At 33.1% G+C, this 25,574-nt stretch overlaps 1 protein-coding gene across 6 annotated transcripts in view; it reads left to right on the plus strand.

Moving 5' to 3' along the window:
* Window positions 1–25,574, plus strand: part of LOC123678379 (protein dead ringer) — a 183,732-nt gene that overhangs the window by 105,451 nt on the left and 52,707 nt on the right. Inside the window, exon 1 of one of the 6 annotated variants that reach the window (XM_045615419.1) lies at window positions 11,194–11,791. The exons of the other annotated variants lie outside the window; for them this stretch is intronic. Within the exon in view, the coding sequence (XP_045471375.1) occupies window positions 11,636–11,791 (156 nt within the window). The 5' untranslated portion in view covers window positions 11,194–11,635. Of the gene's footprint in view, window positions 1–11,193; window positions 11,792–25,574 lie in introns of those variants that run through there. 6 annotated transcript variants of the gene reach the window in all.

Here is a 25,574-nt window from a genome sequence, read left to right on the forward strand (position 1 = left end):
GTTTGTACTGACCCACCGATGACACTTATGATTGCAACTCTAGCGATTGTGGATATATAATTTGACTTAAATATAGGTTATGTAGGTATACATTGAGCAAAATCAAAAGGTGTTGAATTCGATTGTTCCATCTGACCACCCTTGGCACTCGGGGTTGCAAAATTAGGAATTATGGGTAAATAACCAACAGTTGAATTTGTGTTGAAATATATATCCATAATCCCGAATGATGATACAACCATAAATGTCATCGGTGGGAAAGTAGAAAAATCGATATTAACACCTTTCCTTGTCAGATTAAAGAAAGAAATACTAAAAAGAAACCATGACACTCATGATTGCAGTATTATGGGTATATAATCTGACTCGAATGTAGGTTTTGTAGTTATACATTGATCAAAATCTTAAGGTGTTGAATTCTATTTAGTGATCCATTCTTGGCACTTACGATTGAAACATACAGAATTATCGGTAAATAGCCAACAGTATGTTGTTAGAATATTTATTATTCACTCATAAATCCTAATGTTATGAGGGAACACCAACACGTGACTTTCTAGTGATCTGTCAATATTTTACCAGAGGGGGAGGGACAAAAAAATGTTCAGTGTTACCAGAACGATTGAAAAAATTGATTTAGTAAAAGTTAGGAATATCACAATAGTTCCAACTTTCGTCAATTTAATTTCTTTTTGAACTGAGCAATTTCCTGATGGTGTTCCCTCTTATAACCATAAGTGTCATTGGTGGGAAGGTAGAAAAATCAAACCGTTGTTTTGACTTTCTGTCCAGAACAGTGTCGATCGAATTATGCTCGACTAGACGGAAATAATAATTGTAACGGCGATTCTTGGAAAGTCTCCGTTGCCAAAATACTAATTCAATTAATCGTCGCGGACGGAACCCATATCCCCATTCAGGTCCGCTGCAACCAGTTTCGCCAGTTAATGAACTTGAAAGAGTCCGTGTCTCTCGACTAGTCAAAACAAAACTCAATAATTTTCATCGGAGCAGAATTACGCCGGTGTGAATATCATTATAGGCGAATAAAACACGTGATGTTAGCGAAAACAATCCTAATTTATTTCGTCTACTCGCACGCGTGAAGAAAAAAGGTCGATTGCAGTCGCTCGCTCATGAAGCTTCGTTTGGAATTGGGCTGTTGACTATAAGGAAGAAATTGGCCAATCATAACTTTTTATTTGGTGTTTAAACTCCTAAAAATGTGAAATATCACCTGTATTATTAACACAGATTTCTTGAGAATTTCGAGAAATGAAAACCTGACTCAGAGCAAATGACGTCATAGTTTGTGATACAGACAGATCACATTCAAACTGTCATTTCAAGTGGTTTTTGACACGATATTACCAAGTTATAAAAGTTTGTATGTAAAAAAACAATATCAAATCTTACCTCAAAAATCTCGAAAAAGGAAATAATTATTATGCACGTATGCAGCCTTTAAGGTAATTCCACTAGCCAAGACTCATTTGCAAACTAATAATGTCCTATATACAATAATCTTTCGAGATACCTAAAGCTATACAAAAAATTATTAACTTCAAACAATGAAGCATGTGTAGATAAAATCTCTTAAAATGTTACTTTCTTCATTTTCAAAATAATGTTCTTAGATTCATTTCATTAAAACGTTCTCAGCATAAAATTTCAAATGGTGAATATAGAATTAGGTAGATTTATACTTCCGAAAAGACTGACACCTTTCTTTTCATCGATGAATAATTCTTTAGTGGATTCAGTTCGAGAAAAATTGGATTTAGAAGTTTAATTCGTCAGTTTGGCCCATAAAGTAATAAACATAGATAAAGGAAGTATTCGCAATTTTTACCAATTGTCTCCATCATGGTTAAATTACGTTGTCGGATTGTGATATATTTTCAAATCCACAATTTTACTATATCGTGAGGAATGTATATTATATTGAATGAAATATATTTATTTGAGTGATTCCCGATTAAATATGCAAATTTCATTATTTGGAATCCGATATTTTTCCTAATTGTCGAATTTTCAATAAGCAGAATATTTATTCTCTTCTGTATCTACCTGCTGAAATCTAAGGTTTGGCAACTTTTGCTCTCGTAGTGTCATCGATTGATTCACGTCGTTTGGCGCACTTGAAGTTTGTTTTCTGAATTTCTGAGATATTTAGGTATTTATTCCAATATATTTTGAGTTGATATGACACGTTGATTCACTATGGGACATAAGAAGTGCGTTCTTTGTGGAGAAACTCGCGAATTGGGTGAAATATCGTATCACTGATATGTTTTCATTTCCGCGCACCTTATGTTAAATTTGATAGTTCATGTTTGGGACAAAATTTGCTTATTGAAAATGACGTATGCTCCCTCTATTTATGTTTATTACTCTGAGGTTCCCACTGATGACACGTATGGTTCTAGCATCGGAATATTCGTTGAATTCCGAATGTTTCAACCATAAGTGTCATCGGTGGGAATGTAGAAAAATTGATTATAAACACCTTAAGCGTTGCTCAAACGTTTTTGATCAATGTCATTGATGCCAGCGGTTCTAAAAATGCGGCAACCGCACGAATCAACCCACGAAGATGGGCATAAAAAGAGACGAGTCGCGAAACACGTCCATCCATAACCTACCTTTACGTTTCAACGCTCTCGGACAATTACTGTAGAAGGGGGTACAAGCAATGGCGATGCAGAAGGTGTTGCAGACACCTCCTAGCTATACGTGGACGGGCCCGAAGAGTAAATAAAACGAGACTAAATGGTATTTTGGAAGGCAATTTATCTCGACCATTATAAGAGTAAGAAGTAATCGAGATATTAGATTATATCGGCCTACACCTCTGGCTAAACGGCCAGTCAACTCGCGTTCAAATATGATAATACGAATAGCAAATTAGCTGTCCACGTGATGAATTACATGACCCCACTCCTCGCCTGTATCCTCGTCTGTAAATACTTTATAATTACATACCGGTACGCTTTGATTCCGCGTCTTAATGAATGCTGTAATAGCGGTCTAAACGCTGTACACCCTCCAGATAACACCCCGTATGCGTAAGTAATGATCCGAGTTGTCGTGTTCAACAAACCTGCCTCCAAGTGGATCTTCTTCATCTCTCTTTTTCGATATCTTATCTTGGCTTCTTAAAATACTCATTTACACTGAGAGAAATCCATATTTTTTTTATCAATAAAGCACTTATTTGAAGGTTATTTATTCAGAACTATTACAGCAGATTTATATTTGATATATTCATTCATATTCATAGTTAAATTTATGAATGAAATATTTATTTACAAGGTATTTAATAATATTTTATATATTTCGGTAATGAATAATTTATATGAACTTACGTTATCTCCACAAATAACATAAATTCATTGTCAACAAATCTTCGACTAGTAGTTAACGAACTTTTGCTATTTATGAATAAACTCTCACAAGACTTCAATAATAATATATTTACACAAAATTTAGGACTTATTAATAATTAACAAACTAACATAATTCTAGTGTTCCAATCTGTGGAAAAGTTTAAGTACACATCCCTCAAAGAAAAACGCATCTCCTTGAAGGATCTGATGTCCTTGAACTTTTCCTTCTATTTCAATTTCCTTTTTAAACATAAAATCTGTGGTACTATGGACTTATTGAATGCGCATCTGTACTGAATTTTGGGTTTAGATTGTTTGTAGCCGCTTAATTATTAGTAATGTTGGCAAACCAGTGGTTGAGTGAACTGAAGCAACCAAGATGAATAGGGTTCAAACCTCTATACCCTCAATATGCTCATCTTTGTTGATTACTCTGAGGTACTACTGATATCCTATTCGACATAATGAAAATATTTACTCATTTCATGACATTCTCATAGATTAGATTTTAAAGAAATATAAACAAGGTATTTGAGAATATTTAGACGATTTAAAGAAGAAAAATTTCTATAAACCTTCATCATAAACCTTTCAACTTTTAAGCTGAAAGATGTTAATGTTTCCAAAAAATGCATGCGTACTTGTGGGTGGTTGTTATTTCCAACAGATAATCAAAAATTGATCTGGTATTTGTTTCAGTTATTTCGTTCAATATAGAGGTAAAATTCAATAACAACTAAAATTGTAGAATTCGATATAATGCTTCTTTTTTATCGAAAATAGATCGTTGGACGGAAAAATATTGGTATATCAAATGTATCTTGAAAGAAAGGATATTTTTCCTCGAATAATTTCTATTTTGAGAAAAGCAGTGTCGTGTATGATATTTTTTCAGGAATATTTAGCCCATATATCCAAAAAGTTAAAGTTATAATAAAAATATATATCAACTTGGCGAAAAATGATATTGAACATATAACAAAATAAAATGTTAAATTACGCATTGAATTCTTGAATTATGTCTGACGAAATAGATTTAATACCATCAGAATAGAGAAACTGCGTATAATGTTTCAAATCATTTCATTATATCCGAATTATATTATATTGACAATTAACGTGTGCTGAAATTTGATAGGATCGGAAGTCAGTGTAGACAACGACAAACCGAAAAATATAACTGAAAGCAATGCTGTAATGAGTTCATTAAAGCACTGTTATCAGTACTGTAATGAACTCATTACGATACTGAAATAGAGAAAGTCTTTATAACACGACAATTTTACTTTTGGGCCTGTACAGTGTACAGCATTACGTTCTATTGAATGAGATGCTGTAATCCCACAGTTGCCAAATGTTTACGTTCTTCCTGATCGTTCTCCTGGGTCGGGGGAAGTAGCCAAATTGTTTGGGGTAAATTAATGAATTAAGTAAATAATCAGGAACCAATTCATTAAGCGGAGCGCGCCTGATAATCAAGCTGCCAAATGTGGTGAACAGCTGGCTAGATCTCATAATCTCGGGCACATTGACAGGGGTTAGAGGTTAAAATTAGATCTACACCTCTTGCCCTTGGGCATACATCAAAATCCAGGCTGGAAGGGGGGGGGACTTGAGTAGGTTCGGTACTTATCGATTTCCTGTGGCGTTCTTGAGGACGAGGTCGTGAATTCTTGATGCGGAACTAATGCTTGTTGGAATTGGAGGGAGATAGAGAGAGAGTTGTGGAATATTTTTGCTCTCTTCATCATTTGGTCACTGTACTTTTCGCAGTGGTCGCAATTCGCAAACGATGAGGTTGGAATTCAACCAATATTCCGATTCTAGAACCATAAGTGGCATCAGTGGGAACCTCAGAGTAATAAACATAAATAGAGGGAGCATATGTCATTTTCAGTAAGCAAATTTTGTCGCCAACATGAACTTTCAAACTTGACATTAAGCGCGCGGAAATGAAATCATATCAGTGATACGATATTTCACTCAATTCGCGACTTTCTCCACAAAGAACTCAATTCCTATATCCCATAGTGAATCAACGTTTCATATTAACTCAAAATATATTGAAATAAATTCCTAAATATATCAGAAATTCAGAAAACAAACTTCGAGCGCGCCAAACGACGAAAACAACATACAATCTATACTATTATTATAACACTTACTGTACGGTTTTTTTGGTCTCCTGTAAAATTGTTCATTATGGGCATAGCAGATTTACACTCTTAGCCGACGATATGTCATTTTCAGTAACCAAATTTGTCCCCAACATGAACTTTCAAATTTGACATGAAGCGCGCAGAAATGAAAACATATCATTGATTCGATACTTCACTCAATTCGAGAGTTTCTTCACAAAAAACGCACTTCTTATGTCCCAAAGTGAATCTACGTTTTATATTAACTCAGAATATATTGAAATAAATACCTGAATATATCAGAAATTCGGAAAACAAACTTCAAGCGCGCCAAACGACGATTATTTTTTTTGTTGAGATTTTAATTATATGACTAGGAAGTTTTGTTAAAAGGTGACTATCATTTTTATGGTTCTGCCTAATTTTGCATTGTTAGGTTCAGATTAATTTGCCCTGAAGATGGCCATGTAAATGACCGAAAGCTAGGCCAAGTTTAAAAAAGAACTCAATAAGATACTTAAGTGACTTTATACCCAATACATTATTTATTCATTTGATATTGTTACAAAGTCGATAATTCTTTTCTTGCAATAAATCAAATCAATTCAAATTTATCATCACAAACATCAGCAGCAATATTCTCATTGTTCAACTCTCTGATGACGAATTCGTTTTCAAATTCGAATGGAAGATTCTAGAAATTCGAAAGTTTTGGAATAGGTTTGAATCTCGTATTATACGGTTAATTTCGTTGATGTTTCGGGAATATGGCCGTTCGAAACTGCATGTTCGATTGAGATGAAAATTAGCAATTGGATGTAGAATGACAATCTGAAGACTCTTGCGATGTTGTTGATCGCTTAATCAGAACCATGAAAAATTCAACAAGAATATCGAAAGATTATCATAGAGACTACAGAAGTAACGAAGTTTATATAGATATTAGGTAGGGATTCACAGCTTGACTTGATATTCAAGATACTTGACTTGAAATCAACTCAAGTTCAAGCCAAGTCATTGTTTTTTAATGTCAAGTCAAGTATTTATTTATTAAGTATTTGACTTGAACTTGATTTGATTTCAAGTCAAACCCAAGTCAAGTAGCTAGAATATCAAGTCAAGCCGTGAATCACTAATTTTAGGTGTCGATGATATGAAATAACACTGTCAACCTCCGTCCAAAATTGCGTAGTAATCACATCATCAGAACAATAGGAAATTCAAGAAGAATTTTCGAAGAGAAATACCCAATTTTTCCCTGACTAATAATCTGATCGGGTTGGGATTCTGTGTGTATATATGAAATAATCAGTTCAAGCTTCATGCGAAATTTCATGTTGATAGCTCAACTAGAAATATTAAAAATAGAGGAACATGTAATAATCAAACAAGTGAATCATAAACTGTTGGAAGAAATTGAACCAATAATTAACGAATATTATAAACAATTATTGTTAATGAATAGATAAATGATAAATAGTCTTCGAAAATTAGAGAAGAGAATTGGGAAAAAATATCCTGATACAGGATGTATTAGTGACAACAGATTCGACCTTAATTGAGATTCTTCATGTAGATATAAAATAACAATTTTGAGATTTATGAGAAAAGAAGAGAAAGAGCTTTAGGAGAAGAAGAAGAATTTGGATTCCAACACGTCATCAGAATTAAAAAAAATTTAGGAAAGCACTAATCCATTGACAGGCGCTGAAATGAATAAATCACATATGTTTAATTTATTTTCTGTAATTTAACCTCTCGATAACCTTCAAATAATTCCTGTCAAATAATGCAAGTTGTCCAAGCCCTCAGAATCTACCAAAATCGAGTAGATGGGCATTGTGGGTGCCGTTATTAGTTGAATGGGGCTATTTTTAACTCCAGCGAACAATATAAGAGCAATAAAAGAAACAAGACAAATGGACCTTGCTTAACGGGGCGCAATTTGCAATAAATCAACATTTTGGGTAGAGATCTTTCTACCAGCCTAATTTCAACAGATGTGTTTAGCTGTGTGGCCTCTGAAAATTCACCATCCATCCAGTTTAATTTTTACATGATACTGACATGTACGCCACCACTGATATTATTATAAATGTGGAATAAAAAAAAATTGCAATATTTTGTTATTTATAAAAAAAAATTACATCAATTTGAGAACTTATAATACGTTTTCGATGTAATTCAATCCAGAACTTATTCCCAAATTTCAAAGGAATATGTTCTACGACATTGCATTTTGTATCACTGTAGCAAGAAAAATACAGAATTTTGTTATTATGAATTATTAAGATTTTGAGTATTACATGTCTTGGTTTTTAGTCTATGAATTTGATAATTCAAACAATTTTATAGGACTTATTTAAAACTTGATATTTCAAACTATCCGATCACATTTTTATTTACATATATTGCCCTTATTCTTCCGCTTGTTGAAGGCTTATTATTTAGTTCTGTATTCGTCCAAAAATACTTAATACTACTATGTGAAAGAGTGAAATAACCACAAATGAATTCTTCTTTTGTGATAATCGTCGTTTCGACAACGATGATATTACCTTCATTAGGCAATAAGAAAATGTTGTAAAGTCCTTTTATCATTCTTTATCGTGAGCAATTTTACTGTAATTCAGTGATGATACCAGTTCTCAAGAAAAGGGGGGCAGGATTTGTTAAGAGGATCATCAAAGAATAAGGGGAAATAAATGGTATTTTATGTATCCATGATTATTTCATAAAAAAAATAATGAGGGTAATGAAAAAAAATTATTGAACATTTAAAAACAGGTCCATCTAGTTTACGTTGAATTCGTGTTTTTTTTTGCCCATGCGATATTTCAGAGGGGGCATCAAAAATTTAGGGGTGGGTCTCCCTGGCCCCCTCTATCGTCCCACTGTTGTGATTTGAATTCCAATTACTACATTAGATAACGACATGCACCTGGAGCACAGGGTTTTAACAGCAATATTCGACGAAGTGGTTTGTAAGATAATTTTATGAAAATTTTGGATTTTTTTTATATTTGAAGAACCTGTCTCCGACTTGCGGGTAGTCAGTTGAAATAATTCTTGTGATGAAATGTTAATTCTTACGAATGAACTGACGCCCAATTCAATCTCTTAAATTTAGATTTAGCAGACGAAGAAAGATATAAACAAATTCAGAATATAAAAACTAGTATTTGGGTTGTTCATTCAAATAAATAATGAAACCTTGAAAGAAGTTCATGGTATCCATAAATTTTTCTGTTGAAATATCGGTTGGGATGCTTTCTAGGCACACCTTGAGTAATATAAATTTCAAATTGCCCGAAAGTTTCAATTGCCTCTTAACACTAAGGCGCCAATTCGAATTTTTGTACCTGTTTCAAATAATAAACAAAATTTCGAAGAAACCGACATAAAAGTTTCTTAAATCAGAAAAAACCTTATTTTTGCATCCAAGCATTCTAGGATCTATGTTCATGATCTGACAATCACCACTTTGAAAATTACCGCATTATGTTGCGTGTGCCTGAAGTTAATGATAAAGTTGAAGCTATGACTCAAAAGTATATACTCAATTTTTACCATTGATGTTTTTGGGATTATTTTGTGGAATTTCTCTAACTGTAAGATATCTCACAACTTGGGATTATTCTGAAATATTCAAGGTCTTTAAAACCCTCTTTCAACGTTCACATAAATAATACCTACTCTAACGTCTTTTTACGCAGTTTAAAAATACCTTTTCCAATTCGGTTAAATCCACCGCTGTAAAAACTTGTTTTGACTATATAAATCCACCCAAAAGGTTAATTTCGGTTCACCCTAGTAATACCTCGAGTTAACTTTTATCAAAAAAAATCCTGTTTAGAATTCACTCACCCAAACAATTTTTTGAATATTAATAGCAAATTATTTTATAGTCGTGAATACTAGAACTGTTGGCAGAATGTGAATCTGATCTGGAATTGCAAATTCATAACTCAGAACTATCAATTGCAATGCGATTTAGATAGTGAAAATCATGTTACCAATACATATCGAATACGTCCACTGGAATTAATAACTTGCTTGATCTATGAATTGAATCCGAATAAAATTAGAAAAGTACTGACGTAAACCAAGCATATATGTATAAGGGGTAGTTTGGCAGAATTGTCATATTTTGAGGTCTAGATTTCAGATTGCAATTGTAAAAATTATGTTACCAATGCGTATCGAATACTTGCACTGGAATTAATAACTTGCTTGAACTATGAATTAAATCCGAATAAAATGAGACAAGTATTGATGTGAACTTGGTATACCTGTAGGTATTAGGGTTATTTCGGCATAATTATCATATTTTGAGGTCTAGATTTGAGATTTAGATTGTAAAAATGATGTAAATCGAATAGTTTCCTTGGAGTTGATAATTTGCTTAATCTATCAGAAAATAATGACAAAAGCACTGAAATAAACTTGGCCTACCTGTATAAAGCATATGAATCATCATATTTTGAAGTCTATAGAATCTATATTTCATAGATTGGACATTCTTAATGACTCGTGGAAGATAGACATTCAGCTTCAAACTTTTCTATTTCGAACGAAATTAATCTCATTAATGATAATTACCATTCGTTCGAAAATTCCGACCTTTTCGTATATTGTTTGATATATTCTGTATTCCATATATTTATACAAAATAAATCGTGCGATAAATGTTCTATGATTCAGAATCTTATAATTAATCATTGAAGATGTCAGTTTTCTTAAGACCTTAGGACTTACCTAGTGATTGTCCAGAAAAACATTTCTGATTCAAGACTTTGACACTTCTTGTTGAGCAGATTACTAACCTACCTTCATTAAATAATTTTGACAATGCTCTACCAAGAAAATTAGAATAAACTCTTTATTATTATTATTATTATGGGCATACCAATCTACGAAAAAGGAATGCTAGTTTTACCTGATCTAGCTCTATATGAAATTGATATTAATCTTATTAGATTTGTTTGCGTTTTCAGTACAATGATATTGAATTATTATCACTTCTATCTTCAAATGTATAGTGATCGTTTTTAATCTAACTTCCGTTTATTCAATTGATACGTGTTTGTTTAGAATAATATTAATATTTTTTAAATATCTACAAGTTTTTTCTATTTGTGTATTTTCAATTTCGTTCGTTTTATTTATCATTTTATTAATTTCTAATGTGATTGATTTCTTCCTTTGTTTTGTTTACGTATCGACTGTTCCCGAAAATACTGAATCTGATGTTATTTCCAATCAATTATTCGAGATTAATTTTGATATTATGTAATGGGGACCTTGTGAATATATGTTTTTCGTTCTACAAGTATATATTGCCGTATCGTCGAATTAACGTTATAAAAACAGTACAATGATATTGCGTTGATAAAATCAAACTACTTTCTTAAAATGAATACTCGTTTTATCTTCTATTTGTTTATTAGTTTCAATCAATTACATTCTTCTTATTTATACCTTTTTATACATATTTCGTATGTGATTCGTTTCTTTCTTTTGTTTTGTTTGCGTTACTTTTTTCTAATACATTTCTTTTTATCGGCTGTTCTATAAAATACCGAATTTGATATTATTTTACAATCAATTATTTGAGATAAAGTTGATATTAATGTATGGAGACCATGTGATTATAAGGTCGACATCTTGCCGTGTCGTTGTATTAGCGTTCAAAAAAATCCTAGATACCGCCCAATTCGGATGCCCTGCGGATATTTGTTGATAGACCAATAGTCACTCTAGAAAATAAGATGCGCAACAGGGCCTATTGAGTGTACCCCTACTAGATGCAGAAAATAGCATCACTTAAGTTTAGTATCTTCGGACACCCGAATCCGATTTGGCGTTAACGATATTGTCCGGTATTGTGATTGTGTACCTACCCATAAATTATTTGTTGCTTATCAGTACATTCGATCAACATTTAATTTAGTTCGAGTACGATCCAAATTTTTGTACCTGCTCCGAAGTAATAAAGGCAATCGAATTTAAGTTTGGATCTTCAGTGTCCGGTATATACCGTAGTTGCTGAAACGCTGGGTTATTCTTGTGATTATTTGTGTTGTGCTGTTTTTAAAATTTAACAAAATGGATCCATCTTTCCACGCTGACTCGTCCAACCAAATGGAATCGTCCATCCAAATGGAATCTTCAAACGAAGGATCGCTAAATCAATCTTCAATTACATCATCGCCGAATCGTCTATCCATCACATCATCCAATACTCACGTGAAGGCTGATAAGGTTCGTTTTAGTAGTTAATTATATAAATATGATTAATTATATGAATATCATTAATTATGCTTGTTTTTTATTATTTGAAAAATTAAATTACTTAAAGTCAATAATTTACTATGCTTATTGAATTTTCATATTAATTTAATAAAAGATTGTTTCTGTTTTACATAATGGTTAGTCGTTTTTTATCAGTTATTTTCATAATTATTGGCAAACGTTTATGAAAAATATGGATTTCTTCATTGAATGACCCTAATTAATCTTTAACTTTGAAAAAATCCAAATTTAGTAGACTCCGAAAAATTTTAAATTTCGTTTCAAATTTCAAAACAACGACGAAAAATGGTTTTGGCATTAATTTGAATTATTCAAAAAATAGTCTTGCGATACAGGGCGTTTTCTAATTGAATGCCAATATTTATGGGCCCATTTTAAGAAAAAACTTCTTATGAACATATGTCCTAAACTTCTCACCTTTTGAAATACAGGGTGGTAAAATTTTAAAAATAAATCATTTATTATTAATATTTACAGTACCACTTCAGATATTCTAATGAAATTTGTCATACATGTCCTATGAATCAAGAGGTATTTTTTAGTGTATCACTTGACTTTTTTCAATCCGATGCACGGTTTTCACTTAAAAAATAAAAACCGTTTCTCTGCATGATCATAACAATATCGTGAACACATACATATGACAATATCACCATGCAGATACACAGATTTTATTTTTTTTATGAAACCCGTGTGTCGAACTAAAAACATTCAAGAAGATCAAATTTGCTCATAATTAATAAGTACAGATTTTATTTTTTTTATTTTTGAAAACTTTACTACCCTGTATCTCAAAAGGAAAGACGTTTAGGCAGTATTTTTCTTGAAATGGACCCAAAAATCACCCCATAAATATTGACATTCAATTAGGAAACACCCTGTATAAGAATATTTGATGAATTAACTACATATTTTAGGAAAATATAAGTGATATAAAGAACTTCTACCGGTGTATTAGGTATAGTACATTGAATAATTACCAAGAAAATTTGGCTCGGCTCACTCAATAATAATTTCAACATGGTTTTAATTTAATTCAGGTGTGAGATATGAAGAATCATATTAATTTTTTCGAAACCTCTAAATTCTTCTCATCTTATACTTTTATAGCCTTCAAGTAAAAATCATTTATTGGTATCATCTGTAAACAACTTTAAAACTGCATTCGAAGCTGTTAACAAAACGACAACCATAAAACTACTTGATATAAAACACATAATAAAGCCAAGACCACACACTATGTGTAACGTTCATTGAACGATACGTCGAGAAATCCAAATTCTATGGTTGTCATATTATCGATTAATGAAATGAGTACCAACTTGCTAATCTATAAATAAATCCACACATACGGTCCTGTCTAGAAGTATGTCTCCGTTGAAAAGATGAACCCGCACCTAGCATTATTTGAATGTAAACAAAAATGTTACTCATAGTAAAATTGGTTGCATTATCAATTAGTTACTGTTGGCTAACCAGATTCTAGTTTCAGTTGTGGACGCAATGCTCTTAGCGGAGAATAATGAACTTTTTTGTGTGAACGCGGCTGAAGAGCGTAGGTTTGCGTAGATTGTAATTGAAATAACTTGAACGATTATGGTTATTCATTCGGACTATTGGAATGTGCTAGATGCGCTTTGGTTTATTGAAAAGTATTTCATGATGTTTTGGGTTTTTATGTAAAAAAATTTTTTTTTCGATTTCATATTTTAAAAAATTAATTAATAATAATAATAATAAAGTTTATTTGAGAACTTCAACAAACTGAAATTGTTCGAAAACAAACGTAAATAATTTTAATCCCCCTGATATTTTTACAATTTACTATTTATATTGTGTAAAATCGGTCATTCGTATAGAACAGTGATTCCCAAAGTGGTCCAGGTGGAACCCTGGGGGTCCACAGGGGACTCGTAGGGGGACCGGGGTGTTGTGAAGAGCAAATGGGGGGTTCACGAAATTTTTTCTGGTTTCGATAGTAAATAACATCTTCAAATTGTTAATATCCAATTTTATAGTGTTAATTCAAAATATTCAACGGTTTCAAATATTACCTGGAATTTGCATAGTGGACAAAAATGTTATCCGTCTTTAGCGAATTTAATTTTATAGCTCTTTCTTGGTTTTTCGTAGCAATTCTCCAACTAAAAAAAAGTTGTAGGCACCTAAATAAATATATTGCTGGGGTCCACCGAAACCAGTAAAGCTATGAAAGTGGACTACGAAAAAAAAAAGTTTGGGAACCACTGGTATAGAAGATAAGTTTTAAGATTTTAATATACTGAAATGTTTGTATATACGGAGATATTTCGATTTAATGGAAATGATTCACAATGAATAAGTTTATTTCAAATTTTTCTGATCTCATTTTTCATCATTAACTAGTTTAATACTATTTATCGACTCCATCAACAGACCCAAAAATATAGTAAGTGATTAACTTATCAGTCAATATTGTTAATAGATACACACTAGATTGAAATGATTTGTATCTACATTGAGAATATATTAAATTTACCTGAATTCAAATGATAGAGCTCCTCAATTTCTGTAATTTATTATCAAGCATTGAAATTAATTTAATTCAAAATATTGCAACATAATTTACAGTATTTTAACGAATTACAAATAAACGTGAGTAATAATATTAATTTCAATTGATGACATTTTGGACAAAATACGAATGATAATAAGTGGTGATTCATCATCAATGAAATTTGTAGTGTAATTATAGTGTTTTCGTAGATATAAAATAATTATTTAATCATCAAAAATCAATAATTCAATTTGTTTCATCATTTCTAATATTGTACCTTCGGGATTATAAAAAAAGAAAACATTCAGAGATTTTCACAGAAAATATGACAGCTATTCCTATAAAATTTGATTGTTGATAATTCCTAAAACAATTCGCAACACATAATAATGAAATTCAAAACACGCATTGCTATCGTCATAATAGTATCTGAGTTGTGGCTTTTGAAATTTCAATATAGGAATGGTTGCTCCACGTTTTTAACACTTTCCGAGATATTTGATGTTGAAAGAGGAAAAAGGAAATGAAATATCGAAAAAAAATCTTACATTTTCAATGATATACAAAACGATCGGGTTGAAATTTTGCGTGTATGTGAAGAATTATAACTTTAAGACTCAAGAAACTTCAGAGTCATAAAAATTTTGAGAAGAAATTAAAAAAAAAGGAAACACAGTAATTCGATAAGGAAACAAGCACGCTCCCAGAGGGGGGATTAAGGGGGTAATCCACCCCCCCCCCCAAATGGATCCACCTGACACTTAATATTCAAGCAGACAATGTGCGAAATGGTCCTATCAAAAAACTTGAAGCCCATAAGCCCCCCCCCCCAAAATTTAAGACTAGGGCCGCCCTTGAAAGTGAACTAATTTTGACAGTGTTAACGAATGTTATAGTTGATAGTGATTTGTAAACTGAACTAGCTCAAACACCTCAGAAGATTAACTTCTAACACGCGATAAAGTCCGTCTCAATTTTCTTAGTAATTTTAAAATAACATCTAATCTGATTCAAATTAGGTATATTTGTTGTTAAACGAACATTGATGCGAAAAATCATAAATCAATGAACATAAAATGAAAAAAAAAATATATAAAATTCGAAAATTGAAATTTCAAATATTGCCTGATAACACAAAAATTCTGCAAAGTTTGAATGAGTAGTGTCGATACCGATCTAATGACGTTTTAACGACAATTTCTGCTTATTAACGAATTGAATAGGACAAGTTCATTTAACGCATTAAGATCTTTATCTTCTGGAGAAATTCCTGAACGTGAATTATCCGCATTTGGTACCTAGCGACTTTTAGGCACACAATAACACTTCCTGGAAAAGAATAACCCACTACGACAACGCCCGCACAGATTAAGGCGTCGAAAAAAAAAATATATATCCGAACGGTCTGTGACTTCACAACCCAATTAACAAAGAACCTTCGAGATCGGTCGTTACAAAAACACATTTTTTGTTTGTAAATACGAAACTGTAACTATAGCCCCGATCCCACCACGTCCCGTCGACAATAATAACCCATTAAAACTGGAATATTAATATGATATACGTTTCTGGAAACATAAAATTTTATTGGTCGTTTTGAGTTTTATATCAGACCATTGCATAATGAATTCCTTGGCGGCTTTTCTGGCTACAAAGGACGTATCGGCACCGATTTCTATTTTCAGGACTGTTGTTTCTCGATCGGATTCGATGCAGCCGTTACGATCGGTTTTGGGGTTAGGTTACATGGATTTCTAATAAGTTACGGACTGCCTAATCCGGATCTGGCGTTCGGTATGCATTTTCGGGTGACTCAAACGCAGCTTGCATCCGTTACCGATATTGAATTTTCTGCACTTGGTCGAGAAAAAATACCGTTGGTCGATTTGGCTGTGACTGTCATGTCAGAAAAGTTATCGGAATTTTTTTTGGAATAATTATTTTATTTTTTTTAAAGATAAAACTTACTGCGTTTATTTTCGAATGCTTATAAACAGATAACAATAACGTGCATTTACTTCGTACTGACTGTTATACAGGGTGGTACTGTTACAAACTTCAAGGGTGCTCTTGCATGAAAAAATGATATTTTGATATAGTATATATATTTTTTCCTCTCAAATGAAATATTAATTAGATTTAGATGTGAAATAGCATATTCAAACGCCATGCAAAATTTCGAGTTGTTTGCATAACCAAAACTTTTTAATTTAATAAAATTAAATATATACACTTTTGAATTCCACATTTTTTTTATTAATTCAATGATTGTATTGTTGCTTAGCATTTTTATTGGTTACTTCTCATTGTAACCAATTCTTGATGAAGCCGCTAAGACGGTGAAACAATTGTTAAATAATAAAAAAAAATGTGGGTATTAAAAGTGTTTATATTTCATTTCATAATTTATAATTGAAAGAAAAACAATCTCGAAAGTTCCAGTTATGCAAACAACATGTAATTTTGCATGTAGTTTGGAATAAAAAAATTGTGGAAATTAAATGTGTTCATATTTAATTTCATTGAATCAAAAATAAAAAAACCATTTCGAAAATTTCAGAGACAAACGCGTAGTTTTTGAATTTGTATCGAATCTGTGGATATTAAAAGTTTTTATATCCAATTTTTTCTCAAATCAATATGAAACCCCATCAAGTAAGGACTGAATTCTTTGAATTAGGGATGGGCAATAAATATCGATATATCGAGATATCGATATTTTTCAGAAAATTTTCGGTGAATATCGTCGATATTTTCAATTTCGATACTATCGATTGTCGATATTTTCAACTGATATATTATCGATATATTTATATAAATTTCAGAGTATCAAAATCGATATTTTTTAATATTTCGCATTACGATTTCGACCTCACGAAACATATAATACACTAGTTCCATTAGTCGAAAATCCCGATTTAGCGGAATATAAAATAAATATCGAATATTTTCGATATATATGGCAGTTTTGAATTTCTACTCATCGAAAATAAAAAGTTATGTCTCGATCTTGCTGAAAGCTCAAGAAAAAAAAGACATAATAAAATTGTAATAAAATTCAACGGCCGTTGTAAAATACCTTTCTTTCTGTACATAAACGTCCTGAACCATTTATTGGTTATTGCTGGAATTCCCAAGATCCCTTTTACCTACCCCATATCAACCCATACAATAAGAAGTATTTTCAGTTTTGAAATTCTACATATTGAAAATATGCAAAACTACTAAATATGATGTTTTCAACTGAATCTGGTCACGATGAATATGGATTTTCGTCTAATGAAACTAGAGCATAATATGTTTCGTGTGGTCAAAATCATAATGCAAAATATTAAAAAATATCGAATTTGACACTTTCAAATAAATATCGACTATTTTCGATATGCAGAATTTCAGAACTGAAGTACCTACTTCATTTTGAAAATATTCTATAGAAATGGAAGCCAACTACTAAATGTGTTTTCAACTGAATCTGGTCACGATTAATCATAATGCGAAAATATCGAATTTGAAACTCTGAAATATCTAAATATCGAAATGTAGAATCGCAAAACTGAAATTCTGCATATCGAAAATATTCCATGAAATGGGAGCAAACTACTATTAATCCGGATTTTCGAATAATGGAAGTAGATCAAAATATGTTTCGTGTGGTCGAAATCATAATGCGAAATATTGAAAACTACTAAATATGTCATCTTCAACTGAATCCCATTATTCTTCTCTATGATTGAAAAACTTTATTGAGTTCAACAAAATTTTCCCACACTAAAATATACAGCTATATATATCGATATTTTTTCTCTTACATATTTCGATAGTGTCAGAAAATATCGATACAATATATATCGGTGGTTTTCTGTCCCTTGCCCATCCTTACTTTGAATACTTATTTCTTTTCGTTTCCCTTATATCATTGTTCCGAGGAATTTTGTGATTGGAGAACAGGGCCACCCTAAGTGGTGGTTCAGTATTGGTCCGGGCACCCTCTAAAATTCTGCTAGCCCCCCCTAAAATTTTACATACTAATGGTGGATTTATGCACCAGTTCTAAGAACTAAAACTAAACCTAAAACTATGAATTGAACGCTATCAAACCAATGAGGGCATTTATGCACGTTTCCTAAGAACTAACAATAGCAGACCAACTGTTGACTAAGAACTAAGGGCTCAGTTAAAATATAGAAGTGCGCGTGCGCCGCATAGAATTTCAATATTAACGAGTACCAGTTTCTATCATTTTATGTTCTTGATTCGTGTTTATCCATGAAAAGTATTAGGTGTATTTGAAAAAATTAAATTTGATTCTTTCACAATAAATATCAATGTCAAACATCAAAGAGTAGAACAAATAGAAAGTAGTTCGAGCACGTGCGCATGCCTTAACTAAGAACTAACAAGAGAGTGCATAAACGCCACTGAATTCTTAGGTTTAGTTCTTAGTTCATAACAACTATTAATAGCTCTTCATTAATAATTAAAGCAATTTATAATATGGCATTAAAGTGCCAAAATTAGAAGTGTAATATGTACGAACATTATATATTTGTCGTAGATAAAAATATATTACATATTGTAAAAAGTATATTACGCTTTAAAACATGCATTATCTACCAAACGTCATCTACGACCATATACAGCGTGGAAAAAAAATTGAATTATTAATTCAATAAATCTGTGCGTTTTGTTTGCGAAAACTGCGTGATTTGTTTACCATACTTTAATAAGCTATTTACTGTGTAATGTTTCACGTTTTCCACTCAGACAAAAATGATTTCTGATATTTTCAAAGCAAGATAGACCATCCTTTAAAATTTGCAATAAATTCAAGAACGTATCATTCTTTAATATCGTAACCAACCTAAACTAATGAATATCCAATCGCTCAAGCTTAGTTACGACCTCCTAAACCTCCCGAGCTATTAAATTTCTTAAATTAACGTAGATTACACGATAACACAGCCAATTCTCTACCCAACCCAATAAGCAAGCTATATTTCGTCGCTTGGCCTACCGTTTAGATCTCCGCGAATCTGCCCCTGTATTCACGCCCTCCTACACACCTCGCTGCATTTAATAATAAAGGATCGGACAGCCTATACCACGACTCAGTGGCGTAGAAGAGGGTAAAATATTCCATTTAGATGTGAGATAATGTCAAGTTTCATGCAAAATTTCATGTTGATCATGTCACCAGAACCAGAGAAAATTTCTAGAGGAATATAGAAAAAAAAGCATTGACGTTAAGTCTGGATCTTTTGAGTGTTAGTTCATTCATGTCCCAAATTTCGCGCTACTCCACTGCCGTTATCGCCGACATTATATCGCCCAAATTCAGATCGCTGGCGTGATAACAACGCGCCCGGGCGTTGAAAGCACACCGGGCAGCTCCCATTAGGATCCGGTGTGAAGGGACCAGTCCCCGATCGATAACTCTTACCGCCTACATTATAATAAATCGATTAAAAAACGAGAAAAAAGGAAAAATTAATCGGAACACCATCATCAATAGAAATATAACACACCTCGAAAACAATTAATTCCCTTTTTTACAACGATTGTGCCTGCCCACGCCGTATCATCGATCATAGCTATCGTTGACACGTTCTAAATTAAAAACACTAACCTGCCTAGTCTGGACCACAATTCTTGTGCGTGCGGCGATGTTTAAAATCGCGCGGTGTTGTCTAATGCTCCCCGATTGCTGCTGAAACGAGCTTGAACATTTTACTTCCATATTTTACGTCGACATCTCGAATAACTGTCAGTACTGTCAGTCTTCGGTAATTTTGAGGTTATGTCAATTCAGGGAATATTTGTCGCGAATTTTGTGTTTATTTGATTATAATTGTTGTCAATATCATCTGAAAAAGATTAATTCTGGGTCAAACTTGATAAGTCCTACCAAATTTCATTCAAAGTTGATGAGAATTGTAGAAGTTGAAGCTGTTACAAGGATGAGCGGAAACAAAGACAGGAAGACACAAAAAGTTGTTAAGGTTGGTCAGAAATATATTTTACGAGTAGATGTTCTAAAATCTTAACAAAACACTGTAATATATCTCCTAGAACTTCATGGTGAAAAATATTTTCTCTAATTCTGTGGTTATTCCGTTCATTCTTCCACATCTTGTAGAACAAAATCGTGCGAGAATATATCAGAAACGCACAGTTTTCATGGTAATATTTTATTATTCTATGTTGGTAGTCCGAACTTTCCGCCACGGCTTTATCTGTCAATTCATCAATTTGCATTAAAGAAATCAGTTCTGCCAACCAACATTTTTCAATGCAAAAATCACTAAAATATATTTATGGAAATATTTCATTAATTTCAATGAAAATGCAATGAATTAGAGAAAATAATGTATAATACTCGTACAGAAGGCTCATTCTACTACTCGTTCATTCCAAAACTCGCCACTTCGTGGCTCGTTTTTGAATTTTGAACTCGTGGAAGAATATCAATGCCTTCTGCACTGGTATTATAAATAACTATTATACCTACATTATCATTGTAGCAATGTTCGTTTTCAATTTTATGAATGTCATCAAATTTTCAAGAAATAATTTTTTAAACGTGATATTTTGGTTCTTTTGCCTTTTTCTGGGTTTTTCAACCTCTCTTCAGGTAGATTTTTAAAATAATTGTTATTTCATTTTATGGTTACAATTGTTGAAATCCTAAAAATATTGGTTTTGTGTTTGAGAAAGTAATTTTTAACTGTACTGAGGCACTAATCCTCAATGGAATGTTGTGAAGGGTTTGGGTAGGTAGTGGACTTTACAGCGTGTTCAAAATTTTTCATAACCTTTTCGGTTACCACCACCAAATATTGTGCTTTGTAGGCATATGTCACAAGAATTCATTTCTTCGTTCTCATTTTTGTTTCGTAAACTCTTTTCGTTGCATAACAAATTGAAAAATCGCGTTGCATAATATTTGATTAATTTTCTCACATTGCAATTTTTTATTGATAGCAAAATAAACTTTATTGATCTCATCTAATCGACGTTTCAAATTTTATGACTATAATCCTTATTAGTCTTTCCAATCATTAATATCTAGATGGTTATCTTGATTGAGGGGAAAATCCATCAAGTATTCTTGGAAATACGATGCAATGTTCGATGAAAAAAATTCAAAAACTCTTCCTTGGTTAATTATTTATTCCATATTAATAAATCGTATCTTTCTTGCTCAAGCTTTACGTTTCGTTGTTTATTATTAAAGTGTGTTCATCTTAGTAGTAAAATTAGGTTATAAAACGTTATATGTCATATAGATATCTACTTCAATGCAAGAAAATTCGACCTATGTGACAACGTCGCAATAAATACGAAGATAACCTCTCAGCTACGTTCAGATGGTGGCACAACACTGCCCCCGGTACAATATTTTGATTACATTTCTCATTTTATAAGGCGTGTATTTTAATCCCCCCATGGCACAGAAATTAACAAGGTTCCCTGTGGGGTGTCACTTTTCACAGATGAAGTCTGAAATTTATTATTTTATTATCGTCTTCTATTGATTGTACCTGATTTATTGACCGACATCGGGACAGCAGCATCATACAATAAGAATATTCGTTTCGAGAAGGAATCTTCTTTGTGGAGATGAATCCCATGTCCTTCGTGAGACGCTGGGTGTATCAGCAGGGGCTTTCACGGTTGACGAAAAATTATCGGATGACCATTAAGGCTTTCATGTTTCCGTTTCCGTGTAATGTGCTTTTGGATGGTTTCCATCTGGATCTATCTTTCAAGGCGATCTTGATTTTCTGTACGTGAAAAAATGGTTCGATACCACAATAAATGATGTCAGGAATTGGGATCGAAAATTTACGAGATGGATTGTTGGAATAATGACAGTAAAACTGTGATAGTTTTTTCGGTTTTACCCTTGATCATTGTTGCCTGTCTTCTTTGTTTGATATACTTTTACGATAACTTTTATTTGGTTTATTATTTCTGAGAATGAAAAAATTCTTTTTTGAAATGTGTTAGAGTAATAAACATAGATAGAGGGAGTATACTCAATTTTTACATGTCCACAATATAGTTAGATTACGTTGTCGAATTGTAATATATTTTCAAATCCACAGTTTTATTATATCGTAATGAATGTATATTATATTGAATGAAATATATTTATTTGAGTGATTCCCGATTAAATAAGCAAATTTGAATGTTTGAAATACGATATTTTTCCTAGATGACGAATTTATAATGAGCAGAATATTTATTATTTTCTGTATCTACCTGCTGAAATTAGATATGCTAATTTGAATATTTGGAATCCGATATCTTTTCTAATTGTCGAATAAATAATAAGCAGATTATTCATTATTTTTTCTATCTACCTGCTGAAATCCAAGGTTTGGCAACTTTTGCTCTCCTAGTGTCATCGGTTGTTTCACGTCCGCTTGAAGTTTGTTTTCTCGACTTCTGATATATTCAGGTATTTATTTCAATATATGTTGAGTTGATAAGAAACGTTGATTCACTATGGTACATAAGAAGTACATTCTTTGTGGAGAAACTCGCGAATCAAGTGAAAAATCGTATCACTGATATGTTATCATTTCCGCGAGCTTCATGTCAAATTTGATAGTTTATGTTGGGGACAAAATTTGCTTACTGAAAATGACATATGCTTCCTCTAATCTATGTTTATTACTTTGAATATGACATGGTTTGTGACAGTTCGGTTAGTTTTCAGGTTTGATTAAAACGTCTAATGAAGGCATGCGCATTTAAAGCGCTGCCATACACATATATAGACTCGAAAAAAAGCCTAGTGTAAGAAAGAGTAGAGGTTAGATCAGATTAAGTTAGGTTAAGTTTGATCAAGTTGACTTATGTAAGTTGGACGACAAGAATTCGCAAATATAACCTACAATATCCAGACTTATGAGAAAATTATGTCTTCTGCTTTCAGAATTTTCCCAAACGTTCCAACCGATGATACCATTGTTTTTCTCCAGTAGATATCCAACAACTTTGTATCCATCCTCCCATAGCGTCCCAAAACACCTCTTCCTTTCCGATAACCCATTGTTCAAGATGGAGGCAGTTGATTGTTCGAAACCTTTATAGAATAATGTTCGGTTATTAAACAATTATTCAATTTGTTTTATTGTCTTTCCCAGAAGTCGAATACGAGAAGCGTTTTACCACTGGCGTTTTATATCAATCGGTGATATACGACAATTAGTATTTACAAGGTAAATAACGCAAGGGGGAAGGAGTACGCTGGCGGCCATCTTGCCGATAATAAACTCCTCGATTTATTGGAATGTAATTGCAGTTTTAGCGATCCGGCTTTAATTTATCGACGGTAGTTTTCGTCGATTCTCACGCAGTTATGCGTCTTAAATCATGTCTGAATGACTCGGCCGGAGATGGATTTTTTTTTCGTCGATTATGCCATTGTTTCGCTGTTCGGACGAGGCGGTTTTGAGATGATCGCTTTTCAGGCGTTTCTCGTACGAAACGCCGATTTCGCTCGAATTGATCTTATCGGTTTTCCAAAAATGAAACTACGTCCATAATTCTGCAATTTACTACCTAACGAATAATTAAGGATTTTTCAGTAGGGATGATACATTCTAAAATAGTTGGCAACAATGTATTATCGTATTAAATTATTATCGTAGCCGCGGCAAACATATGCTGGAAATTATATTCAAAAAATGAATGCCAAGAAATTATCTACCAGATTTCAATGATAAAAAATTCATTGCAACAATATTACTGCCTTGCATTAGGTGTACAACTTTGCATCCGCCGTTTTGCAATAGCTGGCTGTAGCTGTAAGTGGTAGTCGAAATATTATTCGATTTGTGTCTGCATCATAGAGTTATTCTCGATTAAACATGTAAGCTCACGAGCCGAATTCTCGTCATTTGCGTGAGGTTTTAATTTTCTGCTTCAATATGAAGAAATCCGCGGTTGAGGCTCATCGAATACTCTCAAATACGCATGGTGTGGCCGCTATTAGTGAAAGAACGTGCCGAGAGTGGTTTCAACGCTTCAAGAACAGTGATTTTGAGGTCGAAGACCAGCATGGCGATGGAAGAGAGAAGTTTTTTGAAGATGCGGAATTGAAGGCATTACTTGATCAAGACTCGTGTCAAACGCAACAAGAATTGGCAAGATCATTAGGAGTGACGCAACAAGCCATTTCAAAACGCCTGGAAGTCATGGGAATGATTCTGGAACAAGGAAATTGGGTGCCGTAAGAGTTGAAGACGAGAGATGTTGAACGGCGTTTGTTTGCTTGTGAACAGCTGCTTGCAAGGCAAAGACGGAAGGGATTTCTGCATCGCATCGCGACTGGAGACGAAATATGGGTGATTACGATAATCCAAAGGGCATACAATCATGGGGATGTCCCGGCCATGCTTCCACTTCGACGTCAACCGAATATTCACGGACCAGCTCGGCGTAGTGTATTATGAGTTGTTGGAACCGACTGAAACAAACGCAGGCGATGGTTATCGAACGCAATTAATGCGTTTCAGTCGAGCATTGACGGACAAACGGCCGCAATTCAACGAGGGACATGATAAAGTGATTTAACAGCATGACAATGCTGGACCCCATGTTGCGAAATTTTTCAAGACATATTTGGGAACGTTGAAATGGGAAGGCTATACCACCCACCGAATTTTCCAGACATTGCTCCCTCCGACTATCACTTGTTTCGATCAATGGCACAAAGCCTGGCTGACCAGCACTTCCGGTCTTATGATGAAGCAAATATTCGTGGATCGCTTCAAAAGTTGACCAGTTTTTTCAACGCAGGATTTGTACGCGGCCAGAAAGATGGGAGAAAGTAGTGGCCAGCGATGGACAATACTTTGAATCATACATGTATAACCAGTTTTTTCCAATAATTTCGGAAAAAAAAGCGTTAGCGAAGTTGTACGCCTATGTATTATCATTTTAACTTCTCGACATACATACACACATATTAGTGTACACGGTGATTGGCAGAAGTAGTGTACACGGTGATTGGCAGAAGTACTTCACCAGTAAATTATTTCTAAGGTGGATTTTTTGACAACTTTTTTTAAATACTCTCAGATAGTGAAGAGTTCCTCAATAGGAAAAGACACAGCACTGTAAATTTATCAACAATATCAATTCTTCCGATTTCACATGAAGTCTCAAAATTTAATATTGCGG

The sequence above is a fragment of the Harmonia axyridis genome, chromosome 1 (genome assembly GCF_914767665.1).
Source record: "Harmonia axyridis chromosome 1, icHarAxyr1.1, whole genome shotgun sequence".
Lineage (NCBI taxonomy): Eukaryota > Metazoa > Arthropoda > Insecta > Coleoptera > Coccinellidae > Harmonia > Harmonia axyridis.